This window comes from Ruditapes philippinarum, unplaced genomic scaffold, assembly GCF_026571515.1.
Source record: "Ruditapes philippinarum isolate M1 unplaced genomic scaffold, ASM2657151v2 ctg6267_1_1_1_1, whole genome shotgun sequence".
NCBI classification, from domain to species: Eukaryota; Metazoa; Mollusca; class Bivalvia; order Venerida; family Veneridae; genus Ruditapes; species Ruditapes philippinarum.
Window position 1 is genome coordinate 32,668 of NW_026853721.1, and position 17,028 is coordinate 49,695.

A 17,028-nucleotide genomic window follows, 5' to 3' on the forward strand; every position below is an offset into this window, starting at 1 on the left:
GCACAATTGCAGATTAATTTATAAAATATAAGTACAATTTCTCATTTTTATATATTTAAATTTAGATAAAACACAAAAAAAAACATATCCCTTTACATTGGTACGTGTGACATCATTTTCTAGTTTGTCGAATTCAATTGGAGATTTTATTGATTTCTTACAGCAGTCTGATGTTTAAACATCAGACCGATTTTGATTTTAATTCTGATGAGATAGCTGATACCTTTTCTTCAACATTATACCAGATTGCTTACAAGAGTTTTCCAGCCACCAAAATAAGTTCGTACAATGTATTTTAATATATAGAAACCATGGTTCAACGATGAATGTTAGAAAGCCGTAAATCAATAGAAAGATTCTATTTATAAAATTCGAGCATTGTCCAACATCCGAAAACCTAAAACATCATAAAATATTTCGAGCCAAAGCTAGTAAATCAATTCATCATCTTAGCGCAAGTCATGGATGTCGTATGTTTCAGATATAAATGCAAATATCCCTATAAAGAAAGTATGGGATGCAGTTAGATAGATAAGCGGTAAATTTAAAAATATCCCACTACCAAGTCAATTGAAATTTAATAATGGGCAGATGCAAAACACAAGAGGTAATAAAGAAAACATTTGCAAAATAAAACAAAATCTATTCTCCGAAAAAATTATTTCAAATGAGTTTCTACAGCATTAAGTTTCTAAAGATGTAGGAGAACAAATAAATTTTACTTCAGCATTTGACAAAATTCACAATTCTCTCTTTTCTATCAAAGATTTATTTGATTTGTTCAAGAAAGCAAAAGTCTACAGCAGCAGGTCCAGATGACATTTACTACGATTTCTTTAACACCTTTCACATCAATCTATTGAATTACTGCCATTTTGTGCCCTACGTGCGTCTTAAGATATTTAACAACATTTCGTTATCTGGTGAATTTCCTTAAAGTTTGAAAGGAGCTGTGCTTTTCCCAATTCCTAAACCTGAAAGGGATAGCACTGACCCTGCAAATTACCATCCAATTTCACTTACAAGCTACTTATGCAAAGCATTTGATAGAATGGTAAATAATCCCCTGTCAGAGTATTAAGAAATTTAAAGCTGCATGCCTCGAGATGAACCAACTATTTCAAGAAAATCAAACTTGAGGAAAAAGTACTGAGATGTTAAGAAAAGTGAAAAGATTAAAAGATTCATTAATAATTTCCATGTTATATAAGATTTAAGACAGATTTTGCAGTATTTTTCACTATATTTCTACTGCGATACTAACACAGTTAAGGTAATTGTTTGCATATTTTGCATATTTTGTCCTCTTTTGAGTAAATTACATGGATGGTAAGTGCTGTTTGCATTGTGAAAATTATTTTCTTTGTTCGTGGGACACAATCTGTCATTCTTTATTATTTGTCATTAAGAGAATTGTTTACCTTGGAAGAGTGTTTTTCTATGGGTCAGTGGTTATGATTTCCCGCCAGTTTGATCATGTGACTATTGTGTTCAGTTGAGCAAGAGACATGTCCATTGTCCTCATGGTTTTTAAATTTTTGTGATTTATGGAATATCATTATTATTAATAAGGTATGTAAAAATTAAATTGCTTTTGATGATTTCAAGAGCATTAAGTATTGTTTATCTTAATGTTGTTTTTAATTGAATTATGATAGTGAATTTAATAAGTAAAGTAAATGGTTTCTGTGTCTTATTTTTGGATTATTATAAGGATCAGTTTCATATTGCAGTATCATATATTTCTTTTCTCAACTAAAAAATAAACAAATAATCTCACATTCTATTCAAACTGATTGATTGATTTATGCAATTTAAGAATTTTAAATGTAATATTTATTTAAAACATGTAAAATATGTTAATTATGTATTTTCAGAGTGTGGTTAACTGGTTATAGTTAGTGATGTGCTTGATGATTGATTTGTCTAAGAGACATGCTGTGCTAACAGAAAAAAAGATTCAGAACCTACCAAATCCTTGACTTATATTCACCCTTTTAATACTTATTTTCAAAGGAGTTACATTCACTAAACAATACCTTACTTTTTGATATATCTTTTAAAAATCATTAAAATTAGCATAAATCTGGAGGCAAGCTGCTTTAAAGGAATAATATGTTGCTTTCAGTCATGTTTCCGTGAACAACATAATACACACAATCATCATGTTCACCTCGAATCTTTTATTAGAGAAGCTTTTATAAATAAACAGCACTTGGCTTCAATTTTCTTTGATTTTGAAAAGACCTTATGATACAGCGTGGAAACATGGTATTCTTAAAGATATAAAGGATGCAGGATTAAATAGTAGACTTCCAATCTTTATGTCTATCTTTCTTGCTGATAAAATCTTTAAAGTAAGACTTGGTTCAACTTCTGATAAAAAGCTTTCTGTTCAATATGCAGCTAGGGCATAATCAATTTGTAAAAGTCCCGCTAGAACAGTTAAACTTAAACCAAATTACAGTGGCAATATTTTTTACAAAATAAAGGAAATTAACGGTGGCACAAAGTTGACATGTGAGTGTTTTTATTTATCTCGTGCGCACGAGATTCTATGTCGTAGCCACGAGTTATTTAGTCATGGCCACGAGTTACTATGTCTCGGCCACGAGGTACTATGTCGTTGCCATGAGTTATTAAGTCGTGGCCACGAGATAGTTAAGTCGTGGGAACGAGATACTTTGTCGTGGCCACGAGTTACTAAGTCGTGCGCACGAGATAATTAACCAATCAGATAACACTATGAATTTTTGAAACTTTGAACAATTTCTGTTTAAAGTTTTACATGCAACATTTATCTTTGAAAATACTGAATTGTTCATTTTAACTTGATACATGTCTTTAGGTTCATATTAGAAAGTCACCTTCTAAGGCCCTTAAATCAGACATTATTTTGACTAAGTTTAGCCCTTTGTGGGGACAATTCTATTATAGAATTGGTCGGTTTGTACGTACAACGGTCTGTTGACCTTGTTTATACGATAACTTAAGGCTTATTTTATTTGGTAGGGACATTAACCATGGACAGTAGATAGCCTATAAGGATGTTTGAGCTCAAGGGTGAAGGTAAACATGACACTTCATGTAAAATCCTTGTCTGATGAATGATTGAGAAGGAATAAACCATGGTTTATATAACCTAGAAAGATCATTGCACCTGATCAGTAGATGACACCTAATAATTTTGAGCCAATTGGATCAAAACTCACGGTCACAAAATGACGCTAAATATAAAATCATTGACAAATCAATAACTTGTATAAAAGACACTTTTACAGGCAGGTGAAGTAGGGGCATACTTGTACTATAGCACATGTCTAGTCAATAAGGAAAATTCATATAAAAAGTGTAATCTGATTGGTTATTTATCTCGAGCGCACGACTTTCCTATCTCGTGGCCACGACTTAGCAACTCGTGGCCACGACATAGTATCTCGTTCCCCCGACTTATAACTATCTCGTGGCCACGACTTAGTGACTCGTGGCCACGACATAGTATCTCTTTCCCACGACTTAACTAACTCGTGGCAACGGCTTATTAACTCTTGCCACGACTTAGTAACTCGTGGCCACGACTTAATTATCTCGTGACTACGACTTATTAACTCGTGGCCACGACATGGTATCTCGTGACGACGACTTAATTATCTTGTGGCCACGACTTAGTAACTCGTGGTCACGACATAGAATCTCGTGCGCACGAGATAAATAAAAACACACACACATGTCACTTTTGTGCCACCGTAAGAAATTTTACGATGAATTTTAAAATAACTTAAATAACAAGGAACACATCGCAAAGTAAAGTAAGTGAAGATAAGAAGACGTTATTGTACATAACAGTATCACAAAATAACTATGGCTTAATTGGACAACTTATTCTTAAAAACGTAGACATGAAAATATTAATTAATATTTGTGTTTCTATTCATATAGATTCGTGCACTTCTTTTAAAATACAACATTATGTCTTATATAGATTCAATATCTTAAAGCCGAAAACGAAATTACTTTAAGAATTTGGTCTATGTTAAGCACATTTTATGCTATCGGTCTGCCATATTAAACGATAGCCTATGCTGGTCGAATCGAAAAAAGTATAGGCTTCTGAAATGACATAAGGTATTTGATACAAATGCTAATACAATATTGTTTGTCTAAAATCATGTATAAGTAACCTTAGCATACGAGTATAGCGTTAAATGCCAACAAATAAGTTCAAAAATATACATTACACAGATCCAAATTAGCACAGAAAATCGGGTAAATGTATTTGTTAACATGTTATGGAGCAATTTTAAGAGTATGTTCTGACGGCAAGTCGCTTGATTAAACGCCAACGCTATAAGCTGATTCGTGTTTCTCGAGCACACATTATCCATTCTGCATACGCATTAATCCCCATAGTTTCAAACATATAGGACCAAAGTGATTGTCGAATATCTGTCATTTTACTACAAAGTTTAGAACATGGTCCACGATATTGAAGCACATGGCGTTGCACAGAGGACAACTCTAAATGTATTGTTTAGACAGCAAGTTCCCGAGGACCGATACAAGGGACATAAGCCATAGCCGCACATCTTTTGAATATATTTCACGAGAGAAAAGTGCACATGGATTGTTGACCTTTGGAAGGAACTCTGGAGCTGATGGTCGAAGTTTCAAAGGGCGTTAAGTCTTTCATATTTAGCAGGCAGTGCTATACATCTTTTCATCACATTTTTCCACTGACATTTAGATGGAAATATTCCGGTTGAGGTGTATGTTTGTAACACATGTAACACATGTAATAGGTTGTATTTCACTAGAATTCTGTAGACATCCGGAATAAACCGCATTATTTGTTCGTCGCAGTTCAAATATCTAGTGAGACGATTCAAGAAGACAGTCTTAGCCATATATCGAGTCGGTAGTCGACAGAGCTGGCCAAATAATTTTAATTTTCTACTGTCTATTATAGTTTCACATGAGTCCATATCTATTGTAGCTAGACTGTAGTTCGTGTTTGTATTTCCTTTGAGTCCCAATATTGACTTTATTAATACAAAATCTATGCGAGCGTTCAAGTAAGTTCATATCAGTTTTGGAATAACTATTTAGTAATTCACAGCCATACATAGCCTTTGGTATAATTATAGATGCATATATAGTTCTGTATGTCAACAGATAAAGACCTTCCGGTAGTAGACCACTGTTCACGATGCTTAAGTAGGTTCCTCTGAGTTTTGAACAAGCTTCTTTTGTGAATTTCTTTGAAGATACATTTTTATCACAAGAAATCATCAAATCTTAAGGAATTTGACCTTGACCCATAAATCACCTTGACCATCAAGGTTGATTGGTTATATTTTTCTAAAATGGATTATAATTGGCTATAAATCAATAATAATAAATGGATAATTATATTGTTTTAATAATTGGCCATTACTACCATCTGAACAATACCTTTAAGAAGGTTAAGTTGAACTTGATACTGACCATTTAATGGCCTTGACCTACAAAGTCATAAAATTGGCAATAATTCATTGGTGAATTTGATTGATGCAAAATAGCACGTATCATAATTAAAACGTTTATATAAATATCATGGTTTGACATAGATATTTATGAACGGATTAATTTTTTTTTTTGGACATAACAGCACATTATACAAAACTTAATGTGAAACAACTAAAGTAATTCCTTAATCATCTTTAATTGTCCTATACTTTATAGGATAATTATGAAAATTAATTTGAAGTCTGTAAAACTTAATGCACAAATTTGATTAATATTTGGATACTTAAAAAATGAAATGTTCGACAAGATGGTCTTACTGCCTGAAGTGAATATGAATTAATGTTGCACGCCTCTAGATAAGAAATACAACATTGAGATATATGTACTAAGATTTTAAGAAAAGTAAAAATATTTACAATTTAAGATATTATTCAAATTTCATTAGAAATAAAATGACTGATTTTGCAGTATTTATCATCATACCTCTACTGTGTAACCAATCTGGAAGCATCTGATTTAAAACATAGAACGATCTTTAAGGCAACTTTTTAGTTCTTGCTTCTGTCAACTTTGCAATTAAATGATGTTTTTGGTTTTCAACTTAGGTGGTTCCAGTATTCCTACTTGAACACTGTATAATCACCCTTAGGATATGTTGCCTGCTTTTTAATTTTGTCTTTTGACGTCTTATCTATGATATGCAGGCTTCATAACCTCAGATCCCCTTTCAAAATTCCATTTTATTTAGTTCCGCCCATTGTTTTCTCGTTTAGGGCAAAAGCATTCTTTTACTTGGGGACCATACGCCGCTTTTCATGGAATGGCACTACTGTGTCACATTGAAGGTTCCATGATAACCACCGTATGAACACATCTGCGGATGTTTCTAAATTCAAAATTTCACCAATTTCGTGTTAAATGTTGAATTCTGCTTAAGCCGTTGCTAGGGGGCGTGAACGGTAACTTGCACTTTCCAGTACCGTCCATGAACAGGCTCAATCAAACCGAGCCTGCAACATTTTCAATTTTGTTGTGTTGGACTTAATTTCTTTAGGGATTCTGTTGTTCTCTATTTTAAACTCGAACAGAACGTTTACATTCAATATTATCAAAATGTCCTTGACCATTTACAGAACATCACTTATAAAGCCTCTCAGTTTCATTTTTTTCGTTTTGAAGTAAGATAAAATACGGTTTTGCCTTTGACGCAGTTCTTGATCAGAAATAAAGCTGTTTCTGGAGGCATTTGGTATTTATCACATTCAGCTCTTATTGAACTTTTTTGTTTTAAGTAACTGTATTCTTGATGTATTTATGAGAAAGTCGTCTGTTATTTAGGCTTGCGATGGGGAAAACAGATTGAAATACTCTAGTTAATATTTAAAAAAATGTAATATAAACCCGTATATAAGCAAAAAAGATGTGTTGTTGTTGCTGTTGTTGTTGTTGTCTGTTTGTCTGTCTGTCTGTCTGTCTGTCTGTCTCTCTCTCTCTCTCTCTCTCTCTCTCTCCTCTCGCTCACACCCTCTTTCTCTCTCTTTCCCTCTCCCCTTTCTCTTTCCCTCTTTTCCCCCTCTCCCCTCTGTCTCTCCCGCCTCTCTCTCTTTCTCGTGGCTACAACACTCGTTAAAAATCTGCTTTGAAACTGACTCGATCAAATAAAATTTCATTGTTCACACAAAAAACATATCTTCTATATTAATTAACTGATTGTGTCACCTTAGTATCAGATTACAATTAAGTAATAAAGGTATAGATAATTTGTATTATATTGTCACTAGTTGTTCAAGATAAACAAGTTGTACAATACTCACAAGAGTGATCAGTTTACATTCATATCGACCTTGACTCCAATACCAAATAAAGGTTGGAGATAGTGATCAGTTTACATTGGCTTCAATATAAAATACATTAAAGGGACTTGAAATAAAGGTAGGAGATTTCAACGATTTATATGTTTACATTTAAGATTTCTGTGTTTCTAACTCTGCGGGAACGGGCTTTCTGAAACACTGTGCATTAACCATCTATTAGTGTTGTTGTTATTATTATTATTTTCATTAAATTTGTTATTATTAATAATCATCACTTGTTACTAAGTTTTGTCAAATTACAGGGTTACTTGAGGCGTGTCAAGGTTATCAATATCGTGCAATTATGTCAAGCGAGAACGAAAATAAGGCATTAATTAATGAGATTATAGAGTTGCTGAATAATCCAGACTTCGAGTCGCCGGAAGTGATATTGTTGTTAGGAAGCAGCGGTGCTGGTAAAAGCTCGTTAGTCAATACCTTATATGGGGTTCTCACTGGCAGGTACTATGCAATCGCGAAACAGGGAAGTGGTGAAACACAATCCGTTACTCTTGATTTATTAAGGTAAATATCTTTCTGTCGTTGTTGATGAAATGTCACTAATTTCCATGAAAACAAATTATAAAAGGTCAACTATCTAAAAATGGTAGAATATAGTATGCATAATTAAGTATTATAACTGACACTTGTTTGCAGTTCGGATCGGAATGTCAGTCTCTCAGGTACCACTGTACTGCATTAAAAGCAACTAGGTGCCCTTTGGACGGATAAATAAATTCGATCCTCAACACAGGACGTATACTAATAGATGTTATATGTTTGATGTAGATACGAAAATTGTGGCGTGAAATTACACAGAATAACTGACAAAAATAAAAGACAAAAGATGTCAGCCGTGTTGTCAAAGTTACCACATATTCTTGATTGTGCAGGCCTTGGCGACGAGAACACACCTGAAATGCGTGAAATTATCGAACTTCTTGTCGGGGGTAAGTTAGCGTAGAGGGTCTAGAAAAACATTGTGTTATTGGATTCGTTTTTCTTAAACTAAGCGTGTTTATGCTGCTACTTATATATGATGTTTGCATTGAATCTTATCTTTATATAATTATGTACCAAAAGTTTAAATAAAACAAGAAACTAGTATACGTTTAAAACCAACCCCTCCATACTAACATACTAATAAGACATACATATTGACATTCAAACTATGCTGATAAGACAAAATTATGTATATGTTAAGGCCTCAACAGACGGTAGGATTTAGTTGTACAGCACTAATTAGAGATAAGATGCAATACAACACTTGCATTCAGACGGTAATTCTACACTGTAGAAATCATCTGAGGTTTCCCTAAAAAGGATTCCTTTACATTGATCCTTTAAATACTTTACTCACTAATTTTTTTTTTGCCATGAGTAATGATTGAAACACCTCCATTAAAAAAAAAATTTTTTTTAATGTGAAGCCCAGGCCTCGACATTAGCGGTGGTCCATTGGTCCGAGACCACCTCATTTTGGCAAGGACCACCTAATTTTACAGGCAACTGGTCCGTTAGACCACTTGAATTTTCCAAATGGTGCAGGGCTCATCTAGGAGAATGGTTATTTGGTCGGAAAACGTGTTCTATAATTGTTGTTTAAAACCATTTCTCCGATGTACAGGTATATGTTCATTCATCTCATAAGTTCAAAAAGATCTTAAGACATCCATAACCTTTTATTAACTCGCTAACAGTGTAGTTAAAAAAGTAGAAAATTATTTTAATAATTAAAGTATAAAATTCATTCAAATGTCTCTAGTACTGCATTGAATTTATAACATTTTATCACTATGGGATATCGGATAAACACATGAATAATGGTGCAAACAAAGGCAAAGGAAAAATTAAATATCTAGTAATCTTTGGCTACTTTTTTAAACGATCAGAGATCCATTTTTTCTTGTTTAAAGTACTTTAAAAGGTTATAAATACTTTGTCAAAAATAAATAAATTTCAACAAACAAGCATGTATAATAAATCTGTGAGGAAGATAAGCTCAATTATAATGTAGGATTTTTTTCTGTTTATCATTAATATTTCATTGTTTCAAAGACAAGAAAATAATAACTTAATAGTTTAATTAAAAATGTTAATCTATAAAAAGCAATTATTATTCTTATCAGATGTACCAGGAAACAGCAATGAGTATTTGAATAACAGTAAGGAAATAAGTCATTCACAAATGGTTTCACTATTCCCTAACTTGAGTTGCGGAAGAAGTCACTTAACCGAAGTATGAGTACTGTCATGTATCTTTCAATGAGATAATAAATACTAAATAGGATTACAACGACTTACTAAGATAGAAAATATACATGTTTTCTTCAGTTGTTATAAATCTAATAATAAATATGTCTCTGTCACCAATTTTAAGTGTAGTTCTTCTAAATCTGAAGTTTCCTTAAAAACAAATGATGATGGACCACCTGGGTTCAGAAAGGACCACCTGAATTTTGGATCCAGTGGTCCGGCAAACCACCTGCTGAAAAAGTTAATGTCGAGACCTGGAAGCCTGACCGAGATTCAAACCTGGGACCCTCGGAATACCGTACTAGTACTGCGGCTCTACTGACTAAGCTATCCGGCCGCCTATAAACTACCTCCCCTCCACTAATCCATTTTCGGAATAATTTGGGATTCGAACATACCACAACTTTGGGTCTCCTGAAGAGTTTTTCAACATCACTATTACCCCATCTTACTACTATGTTTACCTTTTAGCCCTAATTGTTCTGGAATTTCATTCATTACACCCATTATCAGGAGATAATTTGGTAATCTGTTACTTGTCATTGTCGGAGGTCTGTAGATATATGTACGACAAGATTTTCAAAATAGAATATGTCCTATCCCTTACATCTAGACTGAAGGTTTCCGAATTCAAGAAATAGTAGCCTTCACACGTTAAGATTTGCCTGTACATCTTAGTTTTAATTGGTGTTGTACTTCAAAATCCTACCGTCTGTTGAGGCCTTTAGTGTTCATCCGTGCTGTTCTACAGAAATTAGAAACTTCGACGGGAGCGATAGCGTCCGGAGAATGTTTTTAATTTCTGTAGAACAGTTACGGATAAATACTTACATATTTAGTGTCAAACTCTATTTGGCCTCATTAATATTCACTTTATTACGTCACTACCAGTCTGCTTAATTAAACAATTACCTGAATGGTGGGTTAAAATTTGATCTTATAAATACGCATGATTTACGTCACTACGCATGAAGTTGCGTTTCAGTTGGGAATATGGAGGACGGCATAATATGGCTGAGTTTTTATTTGCTCGATACGGAAACATTTATTTTCAACAAACATGTTTAATGAGTTAGACAATTGATACTCAGTAGCTATTATCTGATATGAGTTATAAATGTCATGTGTCTACACGAGATCACGAAACGTATTTTCATAATTTCACATAATTTTTAAGAAATACAGCGTTTTCATTGGATGACAAATAAAGTTGGACACTAAGTTGATAAAATCCCTTAAGGCAACTAAAGTTATGAGTATTCGTAGTCTGACGTCAAACAAATTGCAACACTTAGTGTCCAACTTTATTTGTCATCCAATGACAGCGCTGTATTTCTTAAAAATTCTGTGCGTTGAATTTCATAGAAGAACAAAAGTCGATACTTTATCGAATACCGTTCATAGTCCACTTCTATTTTCACAGTGCTTCATTGAACCGCGTTTGTAAAAATAGTAATTTGCATAAATTTACACATGCGCTTTCCTGGGCCGCTTTTGAATATTAATTAATAAAAATGACGTCATAACGTCCACCTACTTATTGATAAAGGATATACATGCAGTTCAGATTTAAATCTACGTCTTGGCGAAAACAATACTGCACGTGTAAAAGTAAAAAGCAATACAAAAAGTCAATTCATATTTTTTGTTACGACTGTAGGAAATGTTTAAATTAATTTTTAATTGAGATGAAAGCCACTTGTGTCTATTAAAGTTTTTTTTTTGTAAGTACATAATGGTTTCGGAAAATACGTTTCGTGACCTCGTGTTAACACGTGACATTTAGTGTATACATGTATAAATCATATCAGATATTATTGTTTGATTTCATTAACCTGTCAATTGCATACTGATTATTCGGTCAACGCACACAATATATTAATCTTCGATAAATGTTTTCGTGAGATGTGAGTAGTAAGATGTGATTAAACTAAAATTCTCTTCGAAATAATTACACTGACCGCTATAGCCCAATAGCTGTTCTACAGAAATTAGAAACATTCTCCGGTCGCTATCGCTCCCCTCGAAATTTCTAATTTCTGTAGAACAACCCGGATGAACACTGACATATACATGGTGTTTTTTATGTTATAAACATGTGCCTTACAAAATTTTCTTGTCATTATACGACAACGTATTGCCGATGACAGTGATAACAGAGATCTGAAATTTACAGGTAAAAAAAATATAGATTTGGTAGGGATATAAAGTTACAGTATAGCGACGAGACTGTCAAGACTTGAGGCGACATCCGAAGGTTTTTCTCGAGGACGTAACAGTCGAGTTTGATTTATCGCATAATAAATGCCAAAATAATCTTTAAGTGTATAGATGTGTCGACCCATCCTTGTAATTTGAATTTGTTTACAACTCCTTATACTGATAATAATAATTATAAAAATAATAATAATAATAATAATAATAATAATAATAATAATATAAGCAATCCCCCTATACTGATAATAGAAAAATGTCACCCCCTTCCTCACTATACATTTATGTTTACAATCAACCTATACTGTTAATAAAAAGTTTACAGCCCCCTATACTAATAAACAAATTTCAAAATGCTGATAATAAAAATATGTTTACAACTCCCCTATACTGACTATACAAATACGTGTAACAAATATGTTTACTTACTATACAATTGTTTACATCCAACCCTATACAAATATGTCACACCCTCCAACCTGTAAGTATGTTTTTACAATTCACTTGAACTGAAAATACAAATACAAGTACACTTACGATCTCCCTACACTGATAGTGCAAATATGTTTACAATTCCACTTAAGATATTGTGCGTATGTTTACAATTCCACTTAAGATATTGTGCGTATGTTTACAATTCCACTTAAGATATTGTGCATATGTTTGTTGCTTTTTATGTAAAACTGATCTGGAAAACAAAAATCATTTTCAAAAAAGAAAACCAGTGTTGTTTTTACCAATAAGAGAAATGTTCCACCTCCTTAAAGCTACATTTAATAAATTTCATAATAACAGAAATAGCAACATTTCATTAATAGAAGGGGTTTCATATCGACTCCATACAGTATCTTATTTTGGTGCCCAGACAACCAAAATGAGTTTTATATGCACAAAAATCTGCAACCTCATTGTGGCGAAATCGGAAGTTCAATTTCTGTTTGCATGAGAAACTCCGCCGTCGGATCATCCGTACATCAATATTATATCAACAAACATGACTGCAAGTAGCAGTCCTAATTTAACGGTATATTTCCGCATTTGTAACGGATGTGTTCATACAAATTCAATTTTGTTATGGTATGCCTAATGCACCGTGAAGCTAAAACGGTTACATGAAAATTTTATATTTGCTGTGTTCCGGATAGCAGCTATAACACTGTGACGTAGCGAATACACAAGCTGACTATAGTCTTCATTTGCATGTTAAAATTCGTATACGAACTTTAGTGTTACCGTGGGGTTTTCCGTTAAAAATCGTAATTTATGAACAAGTTTTGATGAGATTTACAACAATACTGTTAAAAAGGTTAATGAAACTGTAGAATGCTTGGATTTAGGCCGAAGGGAAAATATTTTTACATATTTATTTAATGTTACTTTAAATAAAAGACAAATATTAAAAAGAACGAGAGTTTCAATAAGAGAGTTCAGATGCAAAACATAATAATTTCGTCTATGAGATTATATTCAAATATGGCACAACTTTTAACACATTTATAATATGTCAATTTTATAAGGTTACATTCGACCAGGAACATGCATGGATGCGGTAGTGCAAGAACAAACACGACGTGGCACAGGGAACATGAAAGAAATGTTTAAGCCACAACCGGCCTGGAAGGTCTCAAAAATCGTATTCTTACAGGGATGCATAGATGTTATACCTGGCAATATGATCCAAGGCTTAAATGAGGTTCTTATGATGTACGATCCTGTCACGCTTGTTAGGAAGTGTAAATATGTCCTTGTTTATAATTTCCTCCCTTTCTTATATCATGTAAAAATCCTAAACGTTTTTGATATTTTCAAAATGTTCTATTTCAAATTGTAGGAACATGGTTTGTATAAATGTATATTCTTGTTTCTTTAGCTCAAGACCTGAGTCATGAGCAGAAGTTAATTATTTTTCTCAAAAACATTACGGTTAAAGAATATAATGATCGCAGAAATAATCCTTATATTTCTCATTGTCTATTAAAGACGCGGAATTGATTTAAATACACGACGACGGTTCTTTCGTACAATTTCTGTGTTATTTACATATTTCTGCGTTACTAGATATACACGATGTACACGGTGATACAGCCATTGAAAACGATAAGTCATTGAATATGATTCAACAACCAGTAATTATGACTGACATTTTTTTATTGACTGCTGTTTAAACCAATAGTATTGCAGATGTTTAGATAATATAATATATATTATCATATACCGTGCATTTTCTTGAATTTTCATCTATTTCCTTTGTAGACCCTTGTCAGGTTTTCGTATTGGTGACAAAGTACGATCTGGTCAAAGAGTCAGATGTTCATTCAGTTAGTACTAGCGAGGGGAAATTTATTAACAACGAAAAGTTTGAGCAAAAGAAACAGGAAATTGCTAAAGCATTTTGCAGCGTCGGTTCTACAAAATATAATATGCTGCCTTGGATCAACCTTACAGACGATGTCGAATTTACTGAGTCAACAATTCCTACTAAAGCTCTGAAGTTCTTGAAGAAGATTGTGGAACCTGGAACTCCTAAAATGCCAGCACCGACATTCCGAGAAAAACTGGAAGATTTTGTGTACCAGATGTATCATGAAATTCGCAGAGAGTCCTTACACCAGATACATCAGCATAATGTTAGTTTTGTACAAATTGTAGGTTTTTTCATGGTGGTCTTTTTGGGGATTATTTGGCTCTTAAGACGAGACCCTGAAATATAAATTTTGGATGTGAATAGTACATTACTAAGTACTGATAACTCTGATAATTATTATTAATAAAAGCAATATTTGAATATATGAAGAAAACGTTTTAGTTTTGAATGAATAAACAACTTATTTAGATATTATTATTACTATTCAATTAGATCTAACAGTTATAAATATTTTTAATTTTGTGATCAATTCGTTTGTCTTTCCACACATACCTACATCCGGAATCTACCTATGAATAGGCACGTCATTAACCGGTAGGTAGTCGTGCTAAGACGCTAGATCTAGAACGGGTTGTAAATCATTCAACCCCACTCATTGATAGCTGTAACATTTTCTTCGTTGATATAATAGTATAGTAATGTCGCTGATAATGAATGTATTATTTCAAATATTTGTGCGTAGTTGTACCTAAAATGATATCGAAATAAAATTTTAAAATTTTAAACATTTAGTATTAACATATAGGACGTGTTTTTACTTTAATGTAACTCAATACAAGAAGGCGAAACGTAATACTAAGTTAAGTTATAATCACGGAATATTGCAAGGACTTTTTCGTAAATGATATTGAAATAGATATTTTGATTAGATAGTTACTCTTTTGTTTTGTAGTATTTTACGACGCACTAGCACTGTACAGGTCATATGGCGAATTTCCAGCTTTACCCTCCCCTCAGCTCTATGCATTATTTCACCACCAACGTTTCGTAAGCTAGCTGGACTTTCGCACATGAAATAATTCTAAAGGCACTGGCGGGATTTCAACCTCCAGAGTTAAGGCGCAAGTGGTTTGATGTCAATGCCCTAAACCACTCGGCACAGACACCCATGTTAGTTATTCATATACAATTTTTAACCTTCTATATTACATTAATCAAAATTGAATTCTCAAATTTTAATTGACTGGCACACTTTGTATTCAATTCAATATTTAATGTGAGGAACCTATTTAAACAAAGAAGAGAAAAATTATTTCTACATCGTTAACGGTTAACTATGTGTGTGCATAAACTGATTATTATCCCCCGCCGAAATAGTCTTCGTCCGTCTGACCTTCTGTCCGTCTGTCCGTCCGACATTTTTGTCCGGAGCATATCTCAAAAAGTATTTGAGGTATCAACTTGAAACGTCATAGGCGGATAGACGGAGTGCAGTGCAAAAGAATTATAACTCTATCCTGCATAATTTTTTAGTTATTGCCCTTTGTTATTTATCATACTTAATTTTTGTCCAGAGCATAACTCAAAAAGCCTTTGAGATATCAACATGAAACTTCATAGATGCATAGATCTCACTCAGGAGGTGTGCAGTGTTCAAGAATGAAAACTCTGCCTTTCATAATTTTTGAGTTATTGCCCTTTGTTATTTTTCATATTTAATTTTTCACCTGAGTGGAGCATAACTCAAAAGTGTTTGAGATGTCAACATGAAATGTCATAGGTGGATAGATCTTATTAAGAAGGAATGCTGTGCGCAAGAATGATAACTCTTCGCTATATAATTTTTGAGGTATTGCCCTTTGTTATTTTTCATACTTAATTTTTCACCTGAGTGGAGCATTACTCAAAATGTGTTTAAGATGTCAACATGAAATGTCATAGGTGGATAGATCTTATTGAGGAGGACAGCTGTGTACAAGAATGATAACTCTTTCATATACAATTTTTGAGTTATTGCCTTTGTTCTTTTTAATTATTTTGTCCGGAGCTTATCTCAAAAGTATTTGAGGTATCAACTTGAAACTTCATAGGTGGATGTCTCTGATTGAGGAGGAGTGCAGTGCACAAGAATAATAACTCTGCCTTTCATAATTTTTGAGTTATTGCCTTTTGTTATTTTTCAAACTTAATTTTTCACTTGAGTGGAGCATTAGTCAATAGTGTTTGAGATGTCAACATGAATTGTCATAGGTGGATAGATCTTATTGAGGAGGAATGTTGTGCGCAATAATGATAACTCTTCGCTAAATAATTTTTGAGTTATTGCCTTTTGTTATTTTTCATACTATTTTGTCCGGAGCTTATCTCAAAAAGTATTTGAGGTATCAACTTGAAACTTTATAGGTGGATAGATTTTACTGAGCAGGGATGCAGCACACAAGAATGATAACCTACCCTGCATTATTTTTCAGTTATTGGCCTTTGTTATTTTTCATACTTAATTTTTCACTTGACTATAGCACAAAAATTATCAGAATTGCCTCCCTTGAACTTAAATGAAAAAAAAATGTTGTTTTTTTTAATAACTTCTTTATTTTTTTATGCATCTTCCTCAAACTTCATATATATGTTTCTTATTATCATTTAAATCATTTGTGAGGTTCAATACTCTAGCAATACTATTTCCAGAATTATTTTCCATTGAACTTTGAATTGTTTCGAGAAAATTTTAATCCAACTTCTTCATTACTTATAGGATTAACTTCAAACTCCCACATCATAATAATATGACAAGGTTTATAAATCTAGCATCCTTATTTCCAGAAATATCTCCTC

At 33.1% G+C, this 17,028-nt stretch overlaps 1 protein-coding gene across 1 annotated transcript; it reads left to right on the top strand.

The window, feature by feature from the left end:
- Nucleotides 1-7,279: 7,279 nt before the first annotated feature.
- LOC132737639 (uncharacterized) lies at nucleotides 7,280-14,978 on the top strand. Its single transcript, XM_060724974.1, has 5 exons — nucleotides 7,280-7,437; nucleotides 7,622-7,883; nucleotides 8,148-8,308; nucleotides 13,346-13,561; nucleotides 14,082-14,978. The coding sequence occupies exons 2-5, from the start codon at nucleotides 7,663-7,665 to the stop codon at nucleotides 14,537-14,539; spliced, it is 1,056 nt and encodes a 351-aa protein (XP_060580957.1). The 5' UTR covers nucleotides 7,280-7,437; nucleotides 7,622-7,662; the 3' UTR covers nucleotides 14,540-14,978.
- The last annotated feature ends 2,050 nt before the right edge of the window (nucleotides 14,979-17,028 follow it).